The sequence below is a fragment of the Pterocles gutturalis genome, unplaced genomic scaffold (assembly GCF_000699245.1).
Source record: "Pterocles gutturalis isolate BGI_N339 unplaced genomic scaffold, ASM69924v1 scaffold12316, whole genome shotgun sequence".
NCBI lineage: Eukaryota > Metazoa > Chordata > Aves > Pterocliformes > Pteroclidae > Pterocles > Pterocles gutturalis.
The window spans coordinates 65,804-93,585 of NW_010097931.1; the positions used below are offsets into that span (position 1 = coordinate 65,804).

General features: G+C 41.5%; 1 protein-coding gene across 1 annotated transcript in view; it reads left to right on the forward strand.

The window, feature by feature from the left end:
- Positions 1-25,911, forward strand: part of CHST9 (carbohydrate (N-acetylgalactosamine 4-0) sulfotransferase 9) — an 83,262-nt gene extending 57,351 nt beyond the window's left edge. The window contains exons 2-3 of the mRNA XM_010087139.1: positions 5,604-5,641; positions 24,814-25,911. Of these exons, the coding sequence (XP_010085441.1) occupies positions 5,604-5,641; positions 24,814-25,911 (1,136 nt within the window). The remainder of the gene's footprint in view (positions 1-5,603; positions 5,642-24,813) is intronic.
- The last annotated feature ends 1,871 nt before the right edge of the window (positions 25,912-27,782 follow it).

Consider the following 27,782-nt stretch of genomic DNA (forward strand, 5'->3'; position numbering starts at 1 on the left):
CAACAGAATTAATGAATGAGGGCCCTCAGTCCTATTAAGACTAATGTTTCTTTGTCAGTCCAATTATTTTTTTTTTCCTTTGGGTTTTCTTCTTGTTATGACTTTGTTAGATGGAAACTGAATGATGTATGTTAATCAACACAAGACATTTGGCTACTTGAGCTTTCGTAAATGTTTAGTTTCCCAGGGTCCTTTGTACCTCCCAGGGAACAGTTCTGCATCCTTATTAGAGACTGACAATTAAAAGTCTGTTTACATATCAAAAGTAATCACGAAAAATTAGTTAGGGAGACTTTGGAATGCTGTGAGAGTTTCAGTGTTTTGAGATGGCCAACTTTCCTTCGTTTGCTTCAATCAGTATCAGCTTGGGCTTCTTTTTATGTTTCCTACTGCCAGGGCAACTTACGAGTTGGCGTTGTGACAACTGCAAAGGATTATGCAATACCGTGAAGATGTGATTAAGACATTTTAGGCCACTGTAATCATATTCAGTTGCATAATTATCACAGAGGTGCAAAAGTAAGCTAAACTAGGTTTTGAAGGCAATCCTATAAATGAGCAGTAGCAGTTTTCTGAATTCCTTGTTAGAAGAAGGAGGAAAATGCTATGCATATCTGCAGGAGCTGCGTTGCCTACAGATCTTGGAGATTCTGCAAATAATTCATAGGAAATGTATGGTTCTGTGCTAAATATTTTAATCTGTGTGCTGAGTTACAGGCTTTCACAGAAGATAATCTATTAGTGTCACACTGTAAGTCTGAAAAACAAATCTGAGTGTTTCTTCCTCAGGCTCTGGCGCCATGAGAAATTGCCGCAGAAGTTTGTAATGAACGAGTTCTTTGGTTTCCTTTCACTTCTCAGAATCTGCTCTGGTAGATTAGGAAACCAGTACTGAAAATGGGGTGGATCACAACCAAATAGGTCGCATATGTGTCTGTTTAGGTCTCTAAAAATAAAGTAAAATCCAAAGCTATTAGTTTTTCTGTCACGAATTGGAAAAAAACAAAATTAAACTGATATTAGAATATCAAATTCTCTCTTCAAAACTGATTTCCCCCTACTGCTGTTCCCACTTGCAGTTCAGTGAATATGGCTGTTTCAGAGCAAGGCTGAGGGTCCCCTTTGCCCCCTGGGTTTCTCCCCACTTTTTTCCATTTGCTTGGAAACCTTCAGATACTTGGGAACAGGGAGACAGACCCAGAATTTCTGTTCATCCCCTGCCTTGCTGCCATACCACAAATATGATTATCCGAAGACATAAGGAAACAAACTTTTTATTCCAAAGCCTTCATTTCATTGATGTTGATGATGGTTGCTTAAAGTATAAATTGGGATTTGATTTGGGGGAGAAAAAAAAAAGAAAAAAATCCTTTCTAGCTAGGACTTGTAGTAGTCACGTCACATAAATTGGCAGATCTGTGTATTTAAGGGATTTTACACTCTAATTAAATACACTAGTAGTCTTTTGCCTTTTGAAATGAAACCTTTTTTTCTTCTGCTACATACTTAGGGAACAAACATGCTGTCAAAATCCTTAATGTATCCAAACTATTTGAACATAAGAAACAACATCAAGCTGTTATTTGTTCTGTTAGAGTGTACTCATATTTCCAATCTGAATCTTTTGTACCTGGTGATCTTAATTATATTTGAGCTGGAAGTAATTTAACATTAAAAGGAATTACAGCAGATTAATCTGTAAACCTGCACAAATATCACATTCCTTTGTATGGAGGTAAGCAGGGCATAGTGTGCATAATTACGTGTTGTTCTCTGTGTAGGTTGTGTGCGTAAGGCTGGGGAGTCGGTGTTGCAGTTCCTCGTGACAGCATCAATTATGGCACGCTCTTGTGTCTTGCAGTGGTCAGTTAGAAAACATACATTGTTCCACTCAGTAAGGTAATTTTCCTTATAATAAGAACAAGCAAGGAAAAAAAAAAAAACCCGAAAAACTCAACTTGCCCTGGAAACAGGAATTAGTATACTAATTAGTGTATGAAAATACAGAGAAATCTTTTAAAGAATGTTTGCTGTAATTTTTTTTCTAAAGTGTTATAGCTTGAGGTCAACCCAAGAAGGCCATTTATCTCAACCATCCAAAACCACATAAAGGTATTGCTTTACACTTTTTGCAACTAGAGAGGCAAAAGAAAATCACTAAAAATTAATTGGGGGAGGTGTGTTTGTCCAGTCCTTGATTCCAGTGATGGTTTTGCATCAGTTGCACCAGTTTAGCCTCAGTTAGAGCGGCAGGAGAGCAGAGCTTCAACAAGTAAGAAGCGCTGTTTGTACTGGTAAATACATCTTCTGACTCAAAGTATCCATGAAGTGTAGCTGTCTATTCTTAAGGCCTTATGATTTGCTTGCATTGTCAAAGCTGCTCAGATGGCACTATTGAGCCCACGTAGGAACAGTATGCCAGATGACAGGTAGAAAAAAATAAGTTTAGGGAGAAATACAGGAGAAGGACAAGCCATTCACATTCAGTCTGAGTTGCAGAAGATACATTTCTTGGACTACATCTACCAGATACCTGCTGGGCAGCTTCCATATAAATTTCCAGATGGCTGTAAATTTCCCAGTTAGTTTGGTGTTCATGCATCCATTCATCTTGCACAAGCTGCTGCCTCATTGCACTGGCTCTAGAAAAACTGTCATAAATTTTGAATTTAGCATGTGTAGGTCTACCAGTAATGAAACTTCTGGCAAGTCTCAAGAATTACCTGCAGTTCCTGAGACTAACACGGGTGTTGACTGTGGGAGTGGCTGACATGTTCTGACAGTTCTGGTTTCATCAGTGTTTCATTGCCTCATGTCCTTTAATTCTGGAGCGCTCTCTCTAATGGTGCTTCTCAAATCTGTCTAGTGAACGCTGATGGTCACAAGTGATGACAAGGCACCTAAACAGAAATATCCTCTTGAAACTGAGGGTGCCATAAATAAAAACCAGGTTAGTGACCAGTCACTGTAAGAGAATTCTGGGGTTTTAAAAAAAAAAACAAGCAGACAAAAACAAAACAAAACAAAACCAAACAAAACAAAACACCAGGACAAGCAAAATTCTGGTTACTTTCAATGACAAAACCTTCTATTACTGGAAACCGAACTCCCTTTCAGCACTGTCATGGTGTAACATTCTTGTGCCTTCTAAAACAGTTTATTTTTTTAAGATGAATTCTGGAAGGACATAGAATAGTTTAATGTGTCTTTTTAACTTATGATCTAATAGCAGTAAGGAAGAGGGAAATAAGAGACCATTCTATTCAGGCTAAGAAAAAAAATGTTGTTTCATGTGTTTATGTTTCCTCCCTGCTTTTTTGTAGCTTTTCTCCTTAAAACAAAAGTACAGTACACATCAGGACTTTGCAGGCTTCCCCATATAATGGTGCCAATGTATTTCCACCCTGATTTGCAGCATCCCTGTTATTACAGACCTTGGCCTCTTCTGGGCACAACTGCTGACTATGCCAAATTCATGTAGTTTATCTGTGATGAGGACAAGGATCATCTATCGAATAAATGGAGAACACAGTATTCAGTTTGCTGGTGGCCTTGAATTTGATCTCTCTCCTATCCTTTACAGCCTAGTCAATCTCTGTCCTGTTTAACCCATGTCATCATTACTGGTATATCATGCAGAGACTTCTTCAACTGCCTTTTCTTTGATACTGTAGTATTGAAATCACCAAAAGAAAGAGTGAACGAGGAAAGAACTACCATAAATTCTTCTTCACCTTTTCCTTAGGCGTGCCAGGGATGACCACAAAGGTATTTCCCAGTCTTTCTGTTCATTTTTATATTTGTCTGAGGTAGAAACCACAAGTTTGATTGATAATGCAATTTGCATCTCGAGGCATCACTGGAAATACAATGGCATGAAAGGCTACTCTGGCAGAGCACACTTTTCCCCCTGGGCTGACTTTAGAAACTCATTGATGTCACTTCCTTCCTCAGTCAGCAAGTGAATTTTCACTAATTCTCAAGACCAGCTGTCCATGCTGTCAACAGAAAGTTATTAAAATTCCTTTAAAGTGAATCAAAATAGCCTAAAAACAAATGTACTGGGAAACAGGAAAGCATCAGTATTCAAAGTCCACAAACCTTTGAGCAAAATAGTGTTGATCTAACGAGAGATTTCAAACACTCTGCTTTCCTAGCAACTTGTATATCATTAGAGAATGCTAAAAACACATACTCTTTTAATCTTCTATTACCAACAATCTATTTGGTTAAAATATTAGTTACAAGAATAAATTCTGTTTCTGCCAAGATGAACTCAGTGAACAAAGGAATGCATTTTGAGAAGTCTCCCCTAAATGATAGTTGGTTTGGTTTGTTTTTTTTTTTTTTGACAAAAAGCCATAATTTTTATATTTAGCAAATAAAAACACAATGCAAGCATGCAGGAAATAGTTATCATAAAAGACAATCTTATAATATAGCCTAAAGTTATTATCTTTATCTGAATTATCTATAACGCTTTTCTTGAGGAGTATTCTCAGGGACAAGTAGGGAAGATCATTTTCCTTTAATAAACAGAGTCCTTATACTGTATTTTAACACTTACAATATTTTCACCTCATTTTAAAAATTCTGTCTCATGACACACACATCAGTATGAAGAAATCCTGTTGAAACTGAGACTATTTCCAGTGCTGGAGGAGGCAGCCACCCATGCTGGGCAGAAACAGGCTCCCCTGACAGTTAATAGTGATACTGACAGGTTGTAAACAGTGTCCCATCACTCCTCTGATGGGAACATGTAGCCTATCTGGATAGGTAAGTGTCAAATTCCTGACTTTCCCCAGTACATGTGGACGGTCTCCAGAAGCAAAGGGAGGGTAATTGATACCAGCTGCCCTTTTGGCAGCTAGTGCATGGGAACAGCAAATGAGGCAAAATTACTGTCCCCTTTGATCTAAAAGAAAAGAACAGGTTTGAGGTGTCATTGCTGTTAGGGTCCCAGGCAGCTGTAGAACAGCCATGTTCTGTCTAGGCTTTGATCATGTCTTCAGGAGCACACTGAAGGACACTGCAGAAGGCCAGAATAAGGAAGCAAGACAATAATTCAATTTGCCACTTTGTGGATGTTATCAGGATAGAATTTCTCCCTTGAGCCAGCTGGTGCCTAACCTCAGTCTTGACACAGGCACATAATTTTATTTTAGGGTAAAGGCAGAAGCTGCTTTTGTCTTCCAATGAGGAGAAAAATCCTGAGCTGGATGCTACCAGTTTGTCAGGCACATATATGTGCAGCAGTGCATCTCACAACTTTAATTAAGTTGCTTCATAGCACACATTTGAAATTTGTTGTCTGCACTTTGAATGTTGCAATTTCTTGTGGGGTATCAGGTTAACAAGGTTGGCTACCTAACTCAATCTTCTTTTTATCACATCTTGATTAAGAGGGGCTTGTGTTTCTTCTACTTTAGGTGAAATTCCACTTTGAAGTTTCTAGTCAGTTGTACATGTTAAATTCTATTTCTTAATTATAAGGTTTGATTATTTTGTTGCTGGATCCCCTGGTTTGTGTTCTGTATGTACACGATCATATTCATATATATTCATATATGTACAAACTAATTATTTTCTTTCTCTTTCAGAGTCTGGAGAAAAATTGCAACAACAAATAATTAATCAGGTATTTTGACACTTTCATACTTTTTGTTATTTAATTTTTTATGTAGAAGAATTGTAGCAATTACAGAGAGGAGAACTTCACAGGACAGACTAATATTAACTATATAGGTATGCTAAGGACCACATATCAGACAACTGCCTGGCTCTGCAGATCTATTAAATTCACAAGAGTAGCCATCATTTTGATTTAAACCTAAGATTAGCCATTTAAGCAATTTAGTTCACCTACTTCTCAATGTGTTAATGGTGAGTACAAAACCATACAGGTAATTTGTTCATTGATATCAAATTTTGTAGCACAGAATTATGCTCTTTTTTAAAAAAAAATAGTAACATTTCTCCTGTTTGCTAGCATTCCTTTTGAAAAACAGAAAGCTATTGATAGTGGGAGGTGTCCCTGCCCATGACAGGGGGGTTGAAATTAGATTATCTTTAACGTCCCTTCCAACCCAAACCATTCTATGATTCTATGATATGAAATATGTGCACAGCACATGTGAGTGGTGTCTTTCAATGTTGTTTAAGTTTTAATTTCTGCCGTGAATTTTCATTGAGACTTCACTAAAGTGTGATATTGCTCGTGGAGACATTTTCTGTCTTTATTACTGTATCAGTTAGGAGTAATTATGTAGAAAAAAAAAAACACTTTATTATTGCAATTTAGCATTTCAGCATCAGGAAAAGGATATAGAAACTACACTGAAAAAAATTTTCCACTAACCAGAAAGAGAGAAGGAAACCCAGAATTTTCTTTCCTAAATTACACATTCTTCTGGATTGAAAGGACCTGATTTGTACAGAAGTGTTGTGTTGCTTCTCATTCTCTGCTTCTTGCCCTCTTACTGAATGCTGTTATCCAGATGGCATATAAACAGGTAACTGTATTTTGTGAGATTTGTTTTGAAATGTCTTTTAAAAAGCAGTCATTAAAATGTTTGTATGCCAGCAACTACCCTTCCTTAAGTAGTCTTCCTTCCAAGCTATAAATTGAAGCATTGGCATCATTATGTCACTGTTATCTCTGAGTTGATCATCTAGATGGAGGGCTAACCCGCCAGGTGACTGACCACCTAAGGCAGCCTGGTTTGGGTCTAACAGCATTTCCCCTGCTGTGGCAGGACATGGCACAGATGTCACTGTGTCACTTCCAGTGGCCCGAGCTGGCACCGCTCCTGACCAAGTAAGCTCTTGCAGGTCTGGAAGCTTATGGGAAGCCTGGTCCTGAGACACCAAATAAGAGCCCGAGTTTTTTCCATGAAAGTTATGACAAGTGTCCCGTTATCTTGAGTAATTGATGGGTGAACATATTTAGCCCAGAATATGGCATTACATAGGCAAAGAAAAATCTTCACTTTGTCTAAATAAGTGTAGAACTGTTTTGAAACTTAATGGAAGTTCTGTGCCTTGACTGAGAGTTTAGATCCTAAACCAAGCCTAATTAACTTTTAGAAACTAAACTGCATTTGAAAATTAGCCTGAAATGTCTTGCAAAACCACTTTTGGGAGGCCTTACTGGCCAGAAGGGGGGGGCAGTTGCATTTTTAAAACACAACTTGAGGCTACGTTGACAGCTGTGCGAATGGCTTCTTGGAGACCTAATTCTGCACACATTCTGTATGACAAAATCAGCTCTGTTGATGGCATTGCCCTTTTCTGAGAAAGAGCATATTGTGATTAAAAGGACATTTGTCACAGTTGCAAAAGGTGGATTAGATAATCCTGATTTGTGTATCCAGCCTTGGCCTTTTCTTGCATGCCACTGCCCTGCCCTCCTCGAATTGCTCACTTGCTCTGTCTCACTGCTATTAACTTAAGAACATCTAATTTTGCAGGAAAATTACATTGTCTTGTTATGTGGAAGGTGTATCTAAATAAAGCTGTAAAAAGTTCACTTAAGGACAAATGGTAGACACTCACTTTTAAATGGATACTAGTGAAGCTGGTGATGACCCATTCCATACTAACTTCTTTGGACTTCCAAGAAATGGAAGAATGTTTCAAATTAGAAATCCATTTCATTTTCAAGTCTTTAATTAAGGGCACAATTGCAGAGGCACTGCATATTTGATTTGTAGTAATATTACTTCAATAAAAAGATTTGAACTGGGGTTGATCCTAGTGGAGTATCTCCCATAGAAGGATTCTGTTTATTTTCAAAACTGAACTTGAAATTTTATATGCAGGATAAGATACTTATTTGGCTTAAGATCCTGTAGTCACCTTTGGGTCAGTGCAACAGCACTGAGTTTAACTAGCTGCCAGAAATTTAAGTGAGGGAGAAGTGGCTCTGCAGAAGATGAATGATGTTACAACTTGACAGGAGTAGGAGTGCAAAGGGGCAAAGAGCAGGAAATGTCTTGTTGAGAGGTGACTGAAACAGAGAGGGGAAGGGGAAATGATAAGGCTGCTGTCCTGGTGACCTCCTGCTAGGTAAACCCATCGCTATCTGTGGGGATCTGGGACCTCTCACATCTTGAAGATCACTGGTTTTTGGTTTTGGTTTTTTTTTTTTTTTCTGTGTGGTTCTTAGCTCTTTCTAAAGTCTAAGCAAAGTTTGGTGAAGTATGACATAGATAAAACACCAAGGTAGAATCTGCTTCCAAAAACCTTTGACTACAGTTATCATCTTCACTGGCTCTTGTTCCCTTTGACCATAAGGCATTTGCTGGTTCTCCTTGAGTACCTTTTTTGTCATTTTTGTATATAGCTGTGCATGTTCATTTAACAGCAGCAGTCATTTACCACTCTGCCTGTGCAGAGACATCCAGAAATGGTATGCACTCTGCTTTTCAAGACCTGTTTTTTAACTACCTTTGCCACTTCAGGGTAAATCCTGGCACTGATGTACAGCCTGATTAGCTATAGCATGTTAACTACTGCTAAGGGAAATGCAAGGAAACAAGAACAAACCTTGTGCTTCTAATTGTGTTACAGTCTTGGCTAAAAAACACATTACAGACCACCAATAAAAATGTGTCTGAATGCAATCCTTTATGTTTCATCCTTACCACTCAGCTTTGTCTGTGTTGTGGTATACTACTACATGTGGTTTTGCCCACTGCCTCTCAGAAGCTCTGAAGGACTAACAAGAATATACGTACTTGCTTTTAGAAGCTGAGGTTGTTTGCACAGTCAGACTTTTGGTTTAAAATTTCAGCTGTGTTTGAGCTCAGAATTGAGCCTGTCCCTTCTGCAATGAAGCTGCAGGTTGGGTCAGGAGAATGGTGAGGGTGCTCCACAATATCTGTCCCACTATTTTATCCCTGACGAGCTCTTTCCTCAAGGCAGACTCTCTTGCAGTGGCATATCCAACTCTTAGTCTTTTAACTTCTCTGTCAGGGAGCATTTCTCTTTCTGCACGTGGGGTTGGGGAAATGGTGACACAGAAAGGACTGTGATGAAGCAAGTGAGGGAGAAGTGGCTCCCTCACTGTCCTGCATTAAGCTGAGACAGAGTTAACTTTCTTCATAATAGCTAGCAAGAGGTTGTGTTTTGGATTTGTGCTCAGAGGAAAGCTGATAACAGTGATGTTTACCCCTGCTGCCAAGGTCTTTCAGCTTCTCTGCTGTCCACAGGCAGGAGAAGCTGGGAGGGAGCACAGCCCCAGTTATGAGCCTAGTATTTGATCTTAGGTTTAGGGTTGAGCCCCAAAATAGCCAATAGTCTATTCCATAACATAACCGTCATGCCCAGTATATAGGTGAGGGGGCTCAGGAAGCTCCTCTTTCCAGATCCCTTTTGCTCTGGGTCATCTCACTCCAGGTGGTCACTCTCCCAATGCCTTCTCCCCTCCTCAGTCAGTTCTCGGTCTGGGACACTCAGACTGTTATCTCTGTTCCGTGAATGCAGTTTCAGGACTCTCCCTGCCATAGCATTGTTAGCTGGGAATATACTGAGCCTTGGTGCATTGGGTGGTGAGAGTATCACTGTGTATCATTCATTTGTACATTTGTATTATTTTCAATATTATTGTAGTTTAATTATTAAATTGTTCTTATGTCAACCCGTGAGTCCTATTTTCCCTTTACACCTTTAATTCTCTCCCCCATCCTCGGGAGGGGTGAGGGTGAGCGAACGGGTTGTGTGGGGTTGGCTCTCAGCCAAGGGTAAACCCATCACACTCGCTAGAGCTAAGCTTGGACCAGGGATAACTGCAGCTCTGGTGTATGGTCAGTATGTATACACCTTCTGCCAAAGTAAAGAGGTGAAATAAAACTCAAACCTCTATTAAATGACAATGTAAGTTTGTTACACAGACCATGTAGGGGAATGACTTATACACAGACCTGAAGGATTCAGGTACATACATGGTAAAATAAACCTATATTAATATGAGCAAAAGCTTCACAGTTCAATCCAAACTCCTTGGTTTTCCTTGTGCACTGCTGTAGTTTACTGCAGTACTCTCCTCTATCCCCTTAATCCTCTCACATGGTCTAGCTAGGAGAAGTTCAGTCCATGTATACCAGCTTCCAAGTGCTGCTACTTTGAGGTTATCTAACAGGCATGTCCCTTGCTCCTGTTTTCCCAGTTTGGAGTAATCTTCCTCAGTGTTACTTATTTTGTTCCCTCAAAATTAGGAGTTTGAAAATCTTCAAGAGAACTAATGCACTTAGCCCACTAAACAAACTGAACTATTATTTCACCTTCATGAGCTTGATAGAATCACATAATGGTTAAAGTTGGAAGGTATGTCTGAAGATTATCTAGTCTAACCTCCTTACTCAAAGCAGGATCAGCTAGAGCAGGTTACCCAGGATCTCATCCAGCTAGATTCTAAGTACCTCCAAGAACAGAGACGCCACAGCCTCTGGGCAGCCTGTGCCAGTGCTCAATATTCACACAGTAGAGAAGTATTTTGTTATATTTAGATGGAATTCCTTGTGTTTCAGTTAGTGCCCACTGCCTCTTGTTATGTCACTGGACACCACTGAGAGGAGTCTGGCTCTGTCTTCTTTAGTCCCCCCACCTCCCCCCATCAGATATTTATATTCATTGGTAAGATCCCCTGAGCCTTCTCTTCTCCAAGCTGAACACTACCAGCTCTCTCAGACACTGCTCGCATGTCAGATGATCCTATCCCTTATCTTTATGGCCCTTCACTGGACTCACTCCAGTATGTCTATGTCCGTGTCAATTTATACACTGGACTCATTCCAGTATGTCCATGTCTCCTGTACTGGGAAGCCCAGAACTGGACACAGCACTCCCAGTGTGTCTTGCCAGGGCTGAGCAAAGGTGAAAGATCACCTCTCTTGATCTGCTGGAAATGCTCTGCCTAATACAGCCCAGGAGGCTGTTGGCTTTTTTTTTTTTTTTTCCATAAGGGCACATTACTGGCTCACAGTCAGCTTGTTCTCCAAGACAGGCAGGTCCTTTCCTACGAAGCTGCTTTCCAGCAGTCCAGCCCTCAGCCTGTAGTGGTGCCTGCGGTTGTTCTTCCTTGGGGTGCAGGACTTTGCATTCCCCTTTGTCAAATTTCATGAAGTTCCAGTTTACCCATTTCTCAAGTCTGTTGAGGTCCCTCTGAATGGCAGCATAACCCTCTGGTGTATCAGCCACTCCTTCCAGTTTTTCATTGTCTGCAAACTTGGTGAGGGTACACTCTGTCCCATCATCCAGGTCAGTAATGAAGATGTGAAACAGTTTTGGACCCACCATCGACCCTGGAGCACTAATGATTGTCCTCCAGCTGGGTTTTGTGCACAACCGTTCGAGTTTAAGCAGTTCAGCCAGTTTTCTGTCCAACTTACTGAATGCTTATCTAGCCTGTACTTCATGAGGTTGTTATGGGAGACAGTGCCAAAAGCCTTACTAAATCTGAAATGAACAACATCCAGTACGTCTCCCCCCCAGTGAGACAGTCATCTCATTGTACAGGGCTATCAGTCTGGTCAGGCATGATTTCCCCTTCATAAATCCACGCAGCACGAAGTCCAGCTGGAGACCAGTCACCAGTGGAGTACCCCAGGGGTCACAGCTGAATACAACACTGTTTAACTTCTTCATTACATACCAGGATGATGAGACAGAGTGTACCCTCAGCAAGGTGTCAGAGGATACAAAACTGGTAGGAGTGGTTGAGACACCAGATGGGTGTGCCACCATTCAGAGGGACCTCAACAGTGTGGAGAAATGGACAAACAGGAACCTCATGAAGTTCAGCAAAGTGAAATGCACCTGGGGAGGAATAATTCCCTGCTCCATCAGGCTCCCAGGAACTGAGGTGAAGCTGACTGGCCTGTAGTTTCCTCAGTCCTCCTACAGGATGGGGCTACAGGGCTTCTCAAGCCCTCCTTGAAGACAGGAGTGACGTTTGCTTCGTTCCAGTCCTCAGGAACCTTCCCCCATCACCACGACCTTTCAAAGATAATAAAAAATAGGCTCACAGTGACATCCTCCAGCTCCTTGAGAACTCATGGGTGCATCCCATCAGGTCCTATGGACTTGTTTATGTGCAGTTTGTTAAAATACTCCCTAACCTTACCCTCCTCCACCAGGGGAAGTCTTCCTTGCTCCAAACTTTCCCAGTAGGTCTCAGGGGCTTGGCATTGCTGAAGGCCAGTCTTTCATGTAAAGATCAAGGCAATGAAGGAGTCAAATATCTCGGCCTTTTCCATGTCATCTATCACCAGGGTCCCTACCACATTCAGCAGTGGGCCCACATTTTCTCTAGTCTTCTTTTTGCTGTGGATATAGACCTGTGGAAGCCTTTTTTGTTGCCTTTCACATCCCTCCCAGGTGGGTTTTGGCTTTCCTAACCCCATTCCTGCATGATCAGACTGTGTCTCTATATTCCCACAAGTCACTTGTCCCAGATTCCACCTCTGGTATGCTTCCTTTTTATGTTTAATTTTTTCCAAAGCTCCTTTTTCACAGCTGAAGACCCCTGCTACCTTTGCTTGATTTCTTCCTCATGGGGATGAACCATTCTTGAGTTTGGAGGAGGTGGTCCTTGAATTTCATCCAGATGTCCTGGACCCCTCTCCTCTCCAGGGCCACATGCCATTAGTTTCCTCTAAGCAGGTCCCTGGACACCCTAAAGTCTGCTCTCCTGAAGGCCGGGGTTGTGATCCTGCTTTTTGCATTGGTGCCTCATTTCAGGATTCTAAACTCCACCTTCTCATGGCAACTGCCATCACCCTGACCTTCATATCTTCAACCAGTCTTTCCATGTTTCTAAGTGTGAGGTCCAGCAGCCAGCCTCCCATTGGCTCTTTGATCACTTTCTTTACGAATTTGTCATCAATACACTCCCCAAACCTGGACTGCTTGTGCCCTGCTCTGCTGCTCCTCCAGCAGATACTGGGGTAGTTAAATTCCCCTGTGGAGACCAGAGTCTGTGAACATGAGGCTTCTTCCAGTTGTCTGCAGAACTCATCTGCTAGTTCTTCCTGATCAGGGACTCCGTCACAAGACACCCACCACAGTGTTAGTCATGTTGGTTTGTCCTTTAGTTGTGACCCACAAGCTCTCCACTGACTATCCTCTGTCCAAAGGCAGAGCTCCATGTGTCCCCACTGCTCTCTGACTGAAAGGGTGGCTCCTTGCCTTGCTGTCCCAGCCTGCCCTTCCTGAAGAACCTGTATACAGCCATGGCACCTCTCCAGTCCTGTGAGCTATCCCAGTGAGACTTCATACAAACCTGTAACTCCCCCTGTTTGCTCCCTGTCCAGAATGTAATAGTGTACAGGCACTGTGGGGTGGTACCCAGCCATGCTGGTTTCCCAGAGAAGGTGCGAGAGCTTCCCACATCACGCTGTCCTGTAGGTACTCACTTGTTTACATGCATATGCTTGAGATGGGCACCTCTGAGCCCTCTCTGGCTGGCTATGGGAACCCTTCTCTCCTCCTACACATTTTGTTTACCAGCAAGCAGAAGCTGCATTTTCTAAAGATTATTTTTCCATTCATTATGTGATATCTGATCAGATAGGAAAATCAGACAGGAAAAATGGTTCAGGTTTGCCCCACACATAGCATTTTCTTTCCTACAGGCTGATCAGGGCTGCTCCTGATACCATCCTCTGCCCCCTTCAAGTTCAGACAAGACAACAGTCCTTCACTGGTAAAATAATATATAGTACTGAGATGGTGAATCTCAGAAAAATGCAGAAGTATTATTCAAATAAGAACAGCAGACATGTTTATTTTAGAACCTTTCCAGTATCCTTTTGGAGGAAGACATTTCTCAGGCTGTATATATGCAGTGTGTGAAGATAAAAATATCTTTAATTTTATTAAGAATGATTCTTCTTGTGAAAAAAAAAACAAGGGTTAGAGTACGCAACAGAATCAGAAGACTGGATGTTCAACACAAGTATTGAAAGAAATGGCGTGAGTTTTGAGCACTGAAAGGTAGTATGGCTGGGAAGTTGGGTGATTCTCAGCTTTCTGAGTGTCCTTCCTCATTCTGTAAAATGGCAAGGGCTTTTTACCGATGTTAATCAGAAATTAGGAATCACAATATTCACATGGGGTAGGCAATTATTATCTTTCCTTGTTTTTCAGACGTGGAAAAATGAAGTGTGAAGGACAAGGGACCTGCTCAAAGTTACAAAACCAAACACTGGTTCTGGCTGGTGCACCTACCCTTAACCACAGCACTGTTCTTTCTCATCATTCCTCTGCTTCATGGAGGGATGGTGCTTGAACTAGTTATTGTTTGGATGGCCCACTGATCATCTGTGGCACTGCTTGCAAATTAATGCATTCCAAGTAGATAGCTATACAAAAAAACCTCTTACATAACAAACTAAGGCATTTTCTTTTACCTATGATAAACATGAATTAGTCCCCTTCAGTGAAAACAGGTTATGCTGCCTCTCAGTCAGTGTGAGAAGGGAGTGTACAGTGGAAATCCCCTTTGTAAATTCACAGTCTATTTTGTACCACAGTAATTTATGAACGCAATCGTTTCTCAAGTATTAATGTTTTTTTTTGTAAAATTGAATGCCTTAATATGTTTAAAAGTCTATGAATGTAGGCAAACACAGATGTGAGGAATTTGCCAACCTAGAGTGCATTATACATTTCTATTTATTTTTTTATTTACCAATAAAGTCATATAATTTGAATGAAATGCTAATTGTGATTGAGGGGAAAATGCTTTGAAATCTCTAGAGATCTTACCATCTCTTCCAAACCAGTTTGAGAGAATGAATTCTTCATGCCTGAATATACGTTAATATTCTTCAGCTGAACCTAGTTTCATTTGAAACTTTTCTTACAATTTCTAAAAGAAGGGCAAGATGTCTCATTTATGCTGGAAGACAAGTGTGTTTACCTGCAAATAAGATAGAAATGGATTCTGTTTACCAGCGAAAAATCCCTGTGGATCTTAACCACAGCCACTAATGTGAGAAATACTGCCATGTATGCGGAAGCACAGCATTGCATTACAGGCCTCTCTTCTCCAAGGGAATAGTAGGTGTTGTGGGGAAGGAGTACAGTTGTTTATCATCTTCATTTTTACATCTCACTGGCTGTAAATGCCCTGAGTGCCCTAGGGAACTCTGTCTAGTCATGCTGCCAGGCCATCTCCGTCTCAGACCTCTTGCTGTGATGTTTGAAGCCAGGGATAATTTTAACCAAATATGACACAGTTTTAAGAGAAGAGCTCAGTGATGTGAAGGGTGGTGGCTGGTCAGAGGGGAAATGTTGTCCTCCCTGGGGAAAAGGCAGTCAATGGTATGGGTATGGGCAGGAACTGGAAGTGCTGGCCAGGGAGGGATGGGGTGGGGAAATGTGATTGAAACCCCCTCAAAACTAGGCCACAACTTGTCTCACCGCCTGTAAGAACATCTTGTTGAATAGCTTGTTTACAGCTTGACATTTGCAGCTGAAGTAATTACTGTAAAATAATTGGGGAAAGGATTTGGTACCCAACTTGAAGATTTTGGGCTTTCCCCATATAACATATGCTCTTTGTCCCATTTTTAGTCCAAATATCTTAATGGGCATCCAAGCTCCACATTTGGCTACTCAGAACCAAAATCTAAACAACTATTTAAGCAGCTATATTTTCACTGTAGTTCAGAGGGAGCAGGCTTGGAAGGAAACTGAAGTGCCTAAATTCATTTAAAGTCCAGATCGGTGACAGCCTCTCCCCATTCATCACCTCCTGGTGGAGGCAGATGAGCCTTGTAGGCTCGTTCCTCTGTGGAAGGTGTGCCCCAGTGTTGGCAGGACTGATCCAACCCAGGCACTTCTTATGTCAGTGTGGTGGAAACCCAGAAATGGCATCTTGCCGGGAAAGATCATACCTGATATGTTGGACTGCATGAGGTACAGGTATGCCAGAGGGTCTTCTTAACATGGTGTTGGGATATCTGCAAAAACTAAGTCAGTGATTCCCAGAAATAGGGAAGTTTAGGTTCATTTTTTTCCTGCACCCAAGGAGATTCAGTCTTCCAACTTCTGCTGCCTGTATGACCCAAGTTACATCCCTCCCGTATATAAAAGTGAACTAGAAAGAGAGGCTCATCTGATGTTTGGTGCTTACAGCACTCCCTGGAAGAGGGGAGCCAGTGTGTCAGTCCCAGCTTGCAGGCTGAGTTAACTTCCAGGGTTAATACCCAGGAGTTAAATCACCCTCCCGGGAAATATGTCTACTCATGCAAATGGAGCAATGGAGACTGGGTGTCCCCTGTGCAGGGTAGGTGTTGAACAACGAATGCCACGACATGGTCCCTAATACTTTTGGATAAAAAGATGCCTAGCCTCAGGCATCAGCCCTTGTCTTTAGGGAGGAAAAGAAATGTTGTTTATAATATGAGATGTGCTCAAAAATACCTGCCTGGCTTGAGTTGTGAACATATAAGAGGCATTATTTATTTTTTTCTTCATAAAATGACTGTGTACATGAATTACCATGTACTTGGAAGTAACAATTTTGAGAGTTGAATTTGTCAACAGAAGAAACTGTTCAGGTTATCTGACTTGCTTCTGTGCTGTAAGATATGAAAAAGTGGGCACATTAACATTATTTGCTGAACTCAAATAAGAGACGAATATGTAATATACAGAGATTACCTGAAAGTGTCATCTTCAGATTTAATTCCCTGTATACATATAGTAAACCTACCAGTCAATGGAACCCAAGAGTCTTTTTCTAATATTATTCTTCATAAAATGAGTAATGCGTGGTTAGTTTGAGACCATTTTGAATCTCAGGCTGTTTAAGCTGCTTTGCTATGACATTGCTCTGTGCAGAAATAAGAGTGAGTGCTGATGAAGTTTTCTGGCCACTGGCTGCAGTGGCTGACTTAGGTTTTATTAACAGAGTATACAGAGAGGAAGACTGATCTCCGAATTAAATGCTCTTTGAACATACTGGTTTACCTGTGCCAAAAATGAGTGTGACTGCATAGGAAGGAGGTTGGGCTAAATATAACCAAGTGTTAAGTGGCCCATGATCTGAAAGCTGCCTTTTTTTAACAGTGCATCTTAAATGCAGTGCATCTAGTGCACCTGGAGACAAGCACTCCGTGCAAACTGAATGCAGGCTCTGTCCAAACACAGGCTGTCTGAGCAGCAATGGCTCTATGCTCATTCGTAAGTCTGTAAGTTATACTGCAAATAACCAGCTCCATGAAACTGTTGTCAAAAAGCTAGAGAAGCACCATCAGCATTGCACTATCCAGAAGACAATTTATCATTACCATCAATCGACCTTGACAATTATTTTTTTATTAAGGGTGTCAGAGCACTGGAACAGGCTGCCCAGAGAGGTTGTGGAGTCTCCTTCTCTGGAGACATTCAAAGCCTGCCTGGATGCGTTCCTGTGTGATCTGATCTAGGTGTTCCTGCTCCGGCAGGGGGATTGGACTAGATGATCTTTCGAGGTCCCTTCCAATCTCTAACATTCTGTGATTCTGTGATTCTGTGTGGGTGCTTGTTTTTATTTTCAATACTTGGTTGCAGTTGTCTTGATGAATCTCTAATCTGTCACACAAACTTACACATTGCTTAGTTTCTGATAACAATGGCATCTTTACTGATACTTTTTCTATTAACCGTGCCTTGATCTTTCTTATCGTTCTCATGTTGAGCATGTTTTGGAGAAACCAAATGTTTTGGCTGTTAGGGTGGAAACAGGAGGGAGTTAATTCCAGATTTGAACAAGAATTGGCGAGTAAAATTAGAGATTAATTTCCTTCATCCAAGTTGCTGACCACATGAATCAGCTTGTGGAAGCAGCTCATGCAGACTGCCTTGCCTCATTGCCATGGGTGACTTTGTGCTTTCTGTAGATGAAGGCAGGGAGCAGGGAGAGGAGGGAGGCCCAGTCAGGAGTCATGTATCTGTGAGGGTCTTGGGCAAGGACAAATGGTTTCCTCTTGTCCCCTCATTAGATGAGGACAGGCCTACTACTATAATCCCGATAATGTTACTGTTTATCTTACCCCATTGGGCCTCTCTATTTCCCCACTGCCTGTTGGCCTGGGTTGTTCTCCAAAACCAGCTTTGAAAAGCAGCATTTCAAATGACTGCTTAATTAAAATTCACCTGCAGTACTTCTTTATTACTGTGATCAGTTATTCTCATTTGTGTCTGTCTCAGTGCTCACAAGTACCTCCCTTGAACCTAGTTGTATTTCAGCTACAGACTATAAAGTTTGCCTCTTAGTCTCTGCAGGAAGCTCTGACCACCTCATATACTCATTTCTTTTTTCTCTTTTTTCCCCCGATTCATTTAGTAATCTTAGAGATGCTTAGTACAAGTACATGTGTTTTAGGGATATGTGGTGCCTTATAGCAAGGTTTTGCCTGCCAGGACGGATGGCTCCACATACAAAATACTCCTAGAACTTAAACTAGAGGAAGGATAAGCAACTGCTATTCTGTGTTCTTCTGAGAATTTTAAGGGCAGAAAGAACTACAAAAGTTCAAAGCACTGCTGTTTCATTCTTCCTCTTCCATGCTGGAATGAGCCACAAGGTATCTCTGACAGATGTACCTCTGCTAAACTTGGACTGTTCACAAAGAATACATATGTCAACCCTGGCTTGTGAGGAATATAGCAGTGGTGATTTGCCCTGAACAAATTAGATAAGCCAAAAATTCATGACTCCACTGGGAAGTGAGGGGTTAGTGGTGCCTATCTCTGGAGTAGCTGTTTCAAGCACAAGTGATGAATCAAGAGGTTTGCCTCCACTGCATAGAAGGTGAAGCACCTCATCAGCAAATATTTACTGTCACTTGTGGCCAGTCTGGGTAGTCTCTTCATTGGGAGCTCCTGTAGGCATTTGTTTAGCTCCCCAACATTACAGTACACAGCTGCTATGATATGAGAAAATTGTGAGCATATTTACGTGTTAGCTCAGGTAGCATAGTAGTAGAGGAGTCTGGCCATTCTGAATTATACTTTGCAAATAGTCTTCCAGCACAAGAAAGTTAAGGCTAAACCCTCCTTTTGGCAGGCTTAAGAAAACTTGTACATACATGTGTAAATATAGTCCTACTGGTTTTTACAGCTAAAATGAGGTAGTAATAGCTCCAGGCTTCACTGGCTTGCTGAAGACAGGAGTCATGCAAACTTTCCTCATATTTCAACTGCATATCAATTCTAAGCCATCTGCCACAATTGTGGACTTCTGCTGAAGAAATCTTTCTAATTCTGCCCAATTATGTGAAAAAAATGGATATTTTAAGCAAATGAGGTTTAGGTTGAAACTGTATATTACCTTTTGAAAGAATCACAAGTACCTAAAATTCAAGTAAGAGGATTTTTTCTTTTATAGCCCTCCAGCATTCAAGCTGCCTTCATATAAATATCTAAATTAAGAGACTGATTTCCATGTGCTCCCTGATCAATACGGAATCAGAGTGAATCAGAAAATGAACCTTGTCTCAGAAGACCCTTTCTCTGTTTTCTATAGAGAGATCCTAAGTAAACAAGTAAGGTCTTGAAAGTATATGGTCACTATAATACAATCCCCACATAAGAAGCAACATAAAGAAATGCATTTATACAGTGAAATAAAGTATCTAGTACTCTCAGTTCATGCTGAACTTTGGCACTGTTGAATGTCTGCTACCAAAGGACTGGGATGTAAGTGAAGATAGATACAATCTACTCCAAGTACATATTATTATTATTATGTACTGCAGAATCCCTGACTGGGTTGATCAGAAAACACAAATGCTCTGTCCTCCTACATATTTTTTTTTCATCAGTTTCATCTGGAAAAAAATACTTCGACCTACTCTTGTCTTAAGGAGTGAAATTTTTATCATCTTTGAATATCTATGTGTGTGCAGAGCACCCATATTAGCCATTTAGTATAATAGTGCTGAAAGGATCCTCAGGGCACTTGAACTTGCAATGGTCAAGTGCAAGCCACAGTGAAAAGCAGAGCACAGTAGGCTGGCTCCCAGGTGATTCATGCAGTTGCTTCTAAGAAGCTTCTTAAAGGACTATTTCAAGAAGCATGTTTTAGGACAGAAGACATACTAGATAGATGTTGAGAATCAAACCATACACTACTAATACTTATAATGTAGTTATCTGGCAGCACAGAAATGCACAATAAAACACAATATTTATTTCCTCCACTATTCTTTGTCCTATGTTTTCTGTTGAGCTCACATAATTTTATTATTCTTGTTTGTAAAAATGAAGATCCAGCACTAAAGCATTTAGGAAACACAGCACTGTCTGCACTGCAGGCCATTAAATCTTTGTAAATCAGTCCTGGAATATCATTTTTTCCAATACATCATTATCTTTTTGCATGGCAGGCTGCTCTAATTGCAAACTGTCTAGATGAGATCTCACCCATGCATTGTAAAACCACCACAAAGTGTAATTGGATGAGTCTTAACCATTCTTGGCAGTAGTCAATCTCTTCTACCCCAGTGGCTTGTGAAGGTATTAAAGGACAGCTTCAATGTGTGTAAAAGAAGGTATTGGCTACTTATTGTTACAGTGAAGAGAAATCCTTTTGTGGGTGGGGAGGAGCAGGGAATCTCCAGCAATGAAAATATGTCAAAAAAAAAAAAATTCTGTGAACCCATTAATGACTCAAAAATGCCTTTTGTTTCAGCAGCTTCACTGAGTTGCCTGCCAGTAGCCAAACACCACATTAACACTCTGTTAAATTCCTTTCTTCATTGTGTTTAAACTGATTTTTAAATCTGTCTTCAGTTCCTGCCTGGCTAAATGGAGACAGAGGCAATGTGCATGCTCTTCCAAATTTGACTCGTGGCCATTTCTTAACTTCCTTTCAAACATGTTAATGCAAACGGAGAACAAAGCACTCTGCATAATTACTGGCAAGGGTACGACACTTCACTGGAGTTTAATTCTTGGATGAAATGTACACAGCCTGCTGCAGAGGTTGTCAGCATGTCTCAAGGACAGCCTTGTGTCTATCCAAGGTGACCATGGAGTTCATCTCCCATGTCATGCAGCTGGTTCCCAAACTTAGCAGCTCTTGGAAAGCCATGAATGGCCATCCCTGCACTTGGATGCTTGGCTCAAAGAGTTTAGTAAGGACTGTTTGCATGGGAAGATTTGAATCCAGAGCTAGTGACTTGTTGGTGTATGTTCAGGTGTTTTCCAAAATAATGGTGCTCAGCAGCTTGTGGGGTGGATGGTTAGGAATGTAGATATAATAGACAAGGTTTTTTTGAAAAAAAATGTTTATTGCTTTTGCAAGTTTCTTTTTTTTTTTCCTGCTCCCACTCTGAAAAAAATCAACACAACATGGAGATGTTCAGATCTTTAAAGCATCATAAAATGGGCATTGAAAAGTCACTGGCACCAAGAGGAAGCCAAAGGAAGGCACCTCAGTTTGTGTAAGCCTAGTATCATAAAACATTAAAATCCCTTCTGAGTGTGTGGCTTTCAGCTCTCTCATACATGTAAGAGGGATAGGACCTAAATATGCCTGACTGTCAGGTAATTTTGCTTAAGAAATATGGCACTATCTATTCAACAATTTCTGTTAGTTTTTCCATAAAACTTTGTAGTTAAACGTTTCTCATCAAAAGTAAAGCTTGATTCATCCCTTCATTCATCTCACCTTTAGTAGCTACTAGCCTAGTTACTCAGACAAGTATATAGGAAGGTTTGGTCTTTTTTTTTTTTTAGAGTTGGAAAACTTCCATGGCAATGTGACAGCCACTTACGCCTTTGAAAATTATCACTATCCATTCCATTCTTAGACAGAGGAAGTTACAGCCAGCATTTACTTCAAGCACACTATCCCTCATGGAGCTTATAACACTTATTAGCCAATACTGTTGTATTCACTATGGGATATGTGTCTCAGTGAGAAGGGGAAGTGGAGAGCGGAAGCAACTAATAGTATTTTACATATTTAGATAATTTTTTTGTCCTCAGAACTTCCCGTGTCATTGTTTTTCCCCTAGGTGTTTTTTTTTCCTTTCTGTTTGGGGCCTTTTTTCCTGTAGATTCTTTCTTCTTTTGCCTATCTCGCTTGGAGGGAGCCCCTTTCAAGTGACTCCCACTGTGTGTATGTTGTTCCTTTAGGGTGTTACCTGAGATTTCTCTGAACAGTTCTGCCCATCCTTCTCTGAAGTCTTTAATCGCATGAAAAATCCTTCAGTACTGGTTCCTACAAATGCATCCCTGGTTTCAGAAACTGAAATGCAATCCCTTTCTGGTATCTCCTGGGGTTATCCCCTGAGGTTGGTCCTGGATCCCAGGTGGACTGTTTGAATTGGAGCAAAAATCAAAGACCACACACCTTTCAGTCTGTTCTTTTTTTCTGACCTGGTAGAACCAAGGTTCTACCACTAGTTCAGGATGGCAGGCTGAATTCAGAAGGCTGGACTTTCCTCTGAATTGTATGGGTCATTTCAGTGGCTTTAGTTTGAAATTCAGATGGTTTGTCTTTGCACTGAAATATCTCCTGAAATAGACTGCTAAATTCAGATTACATACCGTAGAAAGTCATGAGGTGCTGCTGCCCTTTCTTCAATTTTCTCTGCATTGGGGAACACCAGTACAGTCACGTATCACTGGAGACTGTCTTCTAAATTATAAAATTTCCCAGAGCCACACCGAAGAGTTTACAATCTTTGGTTACTTCAGCATTGTAATATAACTTTTTTCCTACTTCTGTTGAGCCTGGTATTGTGTGGTTGATTTCTGTGTATCCTGTATTTTTAATTTTCACCTTTTTAAGTTACAGATTTTCCTTTTAAGGTCAAAGCATTTAATTTATTTGTAAGTCTGTGGTTCTGCAGTAGTGTTTTGTAGGTCTGTGGTTCTGCAGTAGTGTTTTGTAAGTTGCCATTCACTGTGATGCTGAAATTCCCATTAGGCTCGTAGTCATCCCATGTTTTACTACTAGTGCTACCTTCTGTTATTACACACTAACTATGCTCCTGAATTCTTTCCATCCTAGGGCAGAAGGGATAAATCTCTAGGCACATGTGTTTCATTTATTTTAAAGAATGAAATATTAGACAACAATTAAAAAAAACAAATCATGTTGGAAAACTGACTACGTCAAACTGAAAGAATACAAGTAACATTTTGCATCTCTAAAAACACCAGCATGTCCTCTCTCACAGATTTACAAGTCCTGCATGGCTCTGTTGTTTTATTTGCTTTCACCAATACAAAAATCATTTTACTCAGTTCAGTGAAAACAATGACCTGACCATCAGTGGTTTGCAGCAATACAGAATAGCCTGATCCCCTGGTTTTGTTTTTGTCATTGGAAATTATTACACTGCAAGATAGGCTAACTTTTCTTGGAACTGCTTGTTTTTCCGTAGGCTTTATTTCAAACTGGAATTCAAATGGTGTTCCATGCATTACCATTTCTTACATTATTCCTCTGAATTTTTAACAGCCTTATTTGAGTCGGCCTATGAACTTTCCCATCCCCCCAAATCCACACTTATGGTCTGCCAGTCCACAAATCAACTTTCCAGTAAATGTTTAATCAGTTTATAGCAGAAGTGTCTTTTTATGTAGGTTTCCAAAAAAGTTACACTTATGAAAGCAGTCAGGCGGTCGGTGCGTGTGTGTCCATCTGGCTGGCTGGCTGGTATTTGCCACAGGATGTTTAAAAACCTGTTGACCAGCATCCCCCCTCTCCAGAAATGTAATGAAAATGGGTAACTGTATAGATGTCCCAACTCAGCAGGCTTGCCTACTGACAGGAGAAAAAAAAACTACAAGCCTTAGTAGACACACAAGAACCTACTCAGGAATGAGAGAGCAGAAATACCCAAACTGCAAGAAACTCTTCAGTCAAGTTGCATGATACAAGACCCTGAAGAATTTGATGGCAAAAGGCAGATCTGAGCTTTGCCGCTTCTGCAGTTCGTGGATTGCACAGTGGCTGGGGACATTAAAAGAGGTATTTGGGAGGAAAGTCTCTTCTTTTCGCATTCTTTGCAGGGTCACTAGTTGATGTTTAGTTAGTTGATGTCATTAATGTTGATGTTTAAATAAGTCAGAGTAGGCTCTAAAGGCACCTATTTTGCCTTATCAGCTGTGAAAGCAGCTATTTTGGGTGCAGGCATCTGTGTTGCAAACACCTGTACATGCCTGCAGTCCAGTGCACCCCACTTCCATGCTCTGTAGAGGGATCTGCAGAGGGTCCCTGTAGAGGGACAGGAATAGGACCTTTTTGGAAGGAGGATTTTGTCTGTAACTACCCCCTGCTCAAACCCTCTGATGTCAGCTATTTAGGAGCCCTAGGTTTGTCCTCTACCACCACTGGGGACAGGCCTGTTCCAAGTCACAGCGGTGGAAGCAGATGTGGCAGCTGGTAGCATGACTGTGCCAGTGCACTCTGGAAATGTGTCAGTGGCCGTGCAACTCAACCTGTGCTGTTGTGGGGGAAAATGTGTTCATTAGAGAAAAGCACCTGGCCACCGCTACCAGGACTATCAGCCTCCCTGTGTGAACCTCTCCTCATTTCTTAAAAGGTGTGGCTTAATTCATTTATTTTGTAGGAAGACCTACTGTGCACTAACACGTAAGCTTCAGAAGCACGTATTTCAGTAATTAGCCCAGCTTGTCATTAAATTAGATGTACCAATCAAGTGGTTCACAAGAGACATAGTACTAAATGTGGCTTGGGCACAAGTGCGCACCGCCATCCTTGCTGCTGTTGCAATGTGAATGGGCTGGGCTGGGCTGTCGCTGCATTGTAAGCTCTGCTTCTTTCCATGTTTGCAGGATTTCACACTCCCACCTCCAGGGATGCCGAGGAGAGCTGCATGGAGCAGGAACACTCCTCCTGGCCTCAGTAAGGACGAGATGACCGTCTCGGGCCACAGGCACTGGCGGGGCAAGGCTGACCCTTTTGGTGTGGTGGCTGCCTCCCTGGTGAGCCGACTTTCTGAGCAGCAGAAGATGAGCAAGTCACCCCTCAGCCAGTTCAGAGGGGTATACTTACCTCCTGCACTCCACCCTTTAAACAAGACATTAGTCAAGGGTGGCAAGTGGAAGGATGTGGATAGCACCCAGGAAAAGCGCAGGTCCTTCCTGCATGACTTCTGTAAGAAATACAACAGCAGAAAAAAGCTGCAAACCCACCTTGTGCGCTTGGTGTCAAGAATTTATGTGGAGGACAGGCATAAGGTCCTGTACTGCGAAGTGCCAAAAGCAGGCTGCTCCAACTGGAAAAGGGTCCTCATGGTGCTCAACGGACTCGCTGCTTCGGCACACAACATTTCCCATGACGATGTGCACTATGGAAAGCATCTAAGGAAACTGGACAGTTATGACCTAAAAGGGATACACACACGGTTGCACACATACACCAAGACTATATTTGTACGTGATCCTATGGAAAGACTGGTATCTGCCTTTAGGGATAAGTTTGAACATCCAAATAGCTATTACCATCCAGTATTTGGGAAGGCAATAATTAAGAAGTACAGACATAACGCAAGTGAAGAGGCATTGAAAACAGGATCGGGAGTTAAGTTCAAGGAATTTATCCAATATTTGTTAGATTCCCATCGCCCAGTAGGAATGGACATTCATTGGGAGCAAGTCAGTAAGCTCTGCTATCCCTGCCTCATCAACTATGATTTTATCGGAAAGTTTGAAACCCTGGAAGAAGATGCCAATTACTTTTTGCAGCTGGTAGGTGCTCCAGCTGAGCTGAAGTTTCCTAAATTCAAAGACAGACATTCCTCTGATGAGAGAACAAGTGCAGAAGTAGTGAGGCAGTACTTAAAGGAATTGTCTAAGGAGGAGAGACAGCTGACCTACGACTTCTATTACTTGGATTACTTAATGTTCAATTATACATCACCAATTGTATAGCACCAGAATAGCTTCAGGCTTCTATTAGATACTTATCATTTTGGGATTCAAAACAACTACTTTGATATTATCTCTGAAAGGAAACAAAGTTACTGCTAAGTGGAGCTGTCTCGACTTAGTGGGGATTTTATAAGCTAGAGTGACATCAATTGACATTAAATATAGGAGAATGCACAAAAAAAAAAGACCTGAAAACAGCATAAACTGCACTAAAATGCCTGAAAATGCTGCTTTTACCATTATGGATTATACTGTGGAAGCTGTAGCGCAGCCAGCTGTTGCATTAGCTTACCTAATGTTCTTTTAATGGTTTAAGAAAAAAGCATTCAGAGTAGCATGATTTTTTTTAGTCTGTTTGCTTTAGAAATTGCTTTTGAAACTATTTTTGAGTGTATTTTTTACTTTCTGTCACTTATTAATAAAGAAACATTGGGTAATTTTCTAAAATGTTTGCAGCGTTCTCAGTTGCAAGGCTTGGTTGTTTGATTACCATTAGGCTGCAGCTGGGTTTATACCTGATTGTTTTTTATTGAAGGATGCTCTTCAATACAAATGTATACAACTACAAATAACACAGCAGCTCAACTGTTGAGCAGAGTAAATTTGGGTAAGCCTGTGATCTGAAGTCCTGGTCTGCTACTCTATTTTGACTAATGCACTAGAATGGACAAACATGACCCTCCTTTCAGAGAACTGCCACATACATTAAAATTAACATTTTAATTTACAGTGGAGTCAACTACATGATGCATACTGTGGTCCCGATATTCAAGACAGTCTTCATCTTTGGTGATATGGCAGTCTTAAGGTGGTAGCTATGGGATGTTATAGGATCTGTACTGAGAAGCAACTTCATTGCAACTGCTGTGACTGCGCTTGGTCTGCCAGTGTCTGATCACCAGCCCAGCTCCCAGCAATCTGTTACTGGGGTGTGTATGCCCATTGCCTCCCAAACCCATGGACTGGTTTTGTCCCCAGAGCTTCCTGAAGTCACCTGTGTTCTGCTGTCCTTCCTGCCTTATCAAGAGCCAGCAAACCCCAGGGGTGGGGTGGATGCTGTAGTGTTATGTTGTTGGATGGGTATTGGTGATTCATCCTAGAGGCAGTTGTGTCCAGAGCCCCACAGTCCTGTTTATAAAAGGAAAAGGAACCTTCTCTCCTCCTCTTCCTTCCCCTCCCTCAAGTGCTGTCTGACCAATGTATGTGGTGGTTCCTGCAACCTGCAGTTGCACATGGCACTGTAGGATGGGTGGCCAGCATGTCCCAGGAGGATGACAAATCTCTGCAAAATGGATAGGGAGAAGTCCCTATGCCCTTCCAAAATAAAGATGACACCTATTCTTTGCTTCCTGGAGTGGTTTAGCGCATCTTGCTCCAGCATCTTGATATAGCAAGTTGTAGAATAAGGAAACAGCCTTCCAGGAACCTGATGCAAGTGAAATGTCCTTTTCCTCTAGTCCCAACCACTGCTCATGACTAGTGCTATTGCTGTCCTTTCTCTCATCTCAGGCAAATGTATGGCTTCTGTCCTTCCACAGGAGTGACTGTGGGTCCCTGCTGAAAGGAGAGACCATTTCCTATGTACCCTTCCTTCTTGTTTCTCCCTCAATTTTCTCCTCAGAAGAGGGAAAAATGCCACCTCTAGCCTCGGCAGTCCCAGTGTGTAACTGAGCAAGCTCTGCGTGTTTCTCCTCACTGCAGGATGAGCCACTCCAAGGAGGAAAGGTAAAATCATTCTGGGCAGCCCAAGTCGGAGGTGGTGCTGTATGTGACTAGCAGCACCCATAGTCGAAGCCAGCCTGATCCCTGGGGCCATGGATCAAAGAGAAGGAAAAAGCCCGCAAGCCATCATCACCATGAGGTGTAGAGAG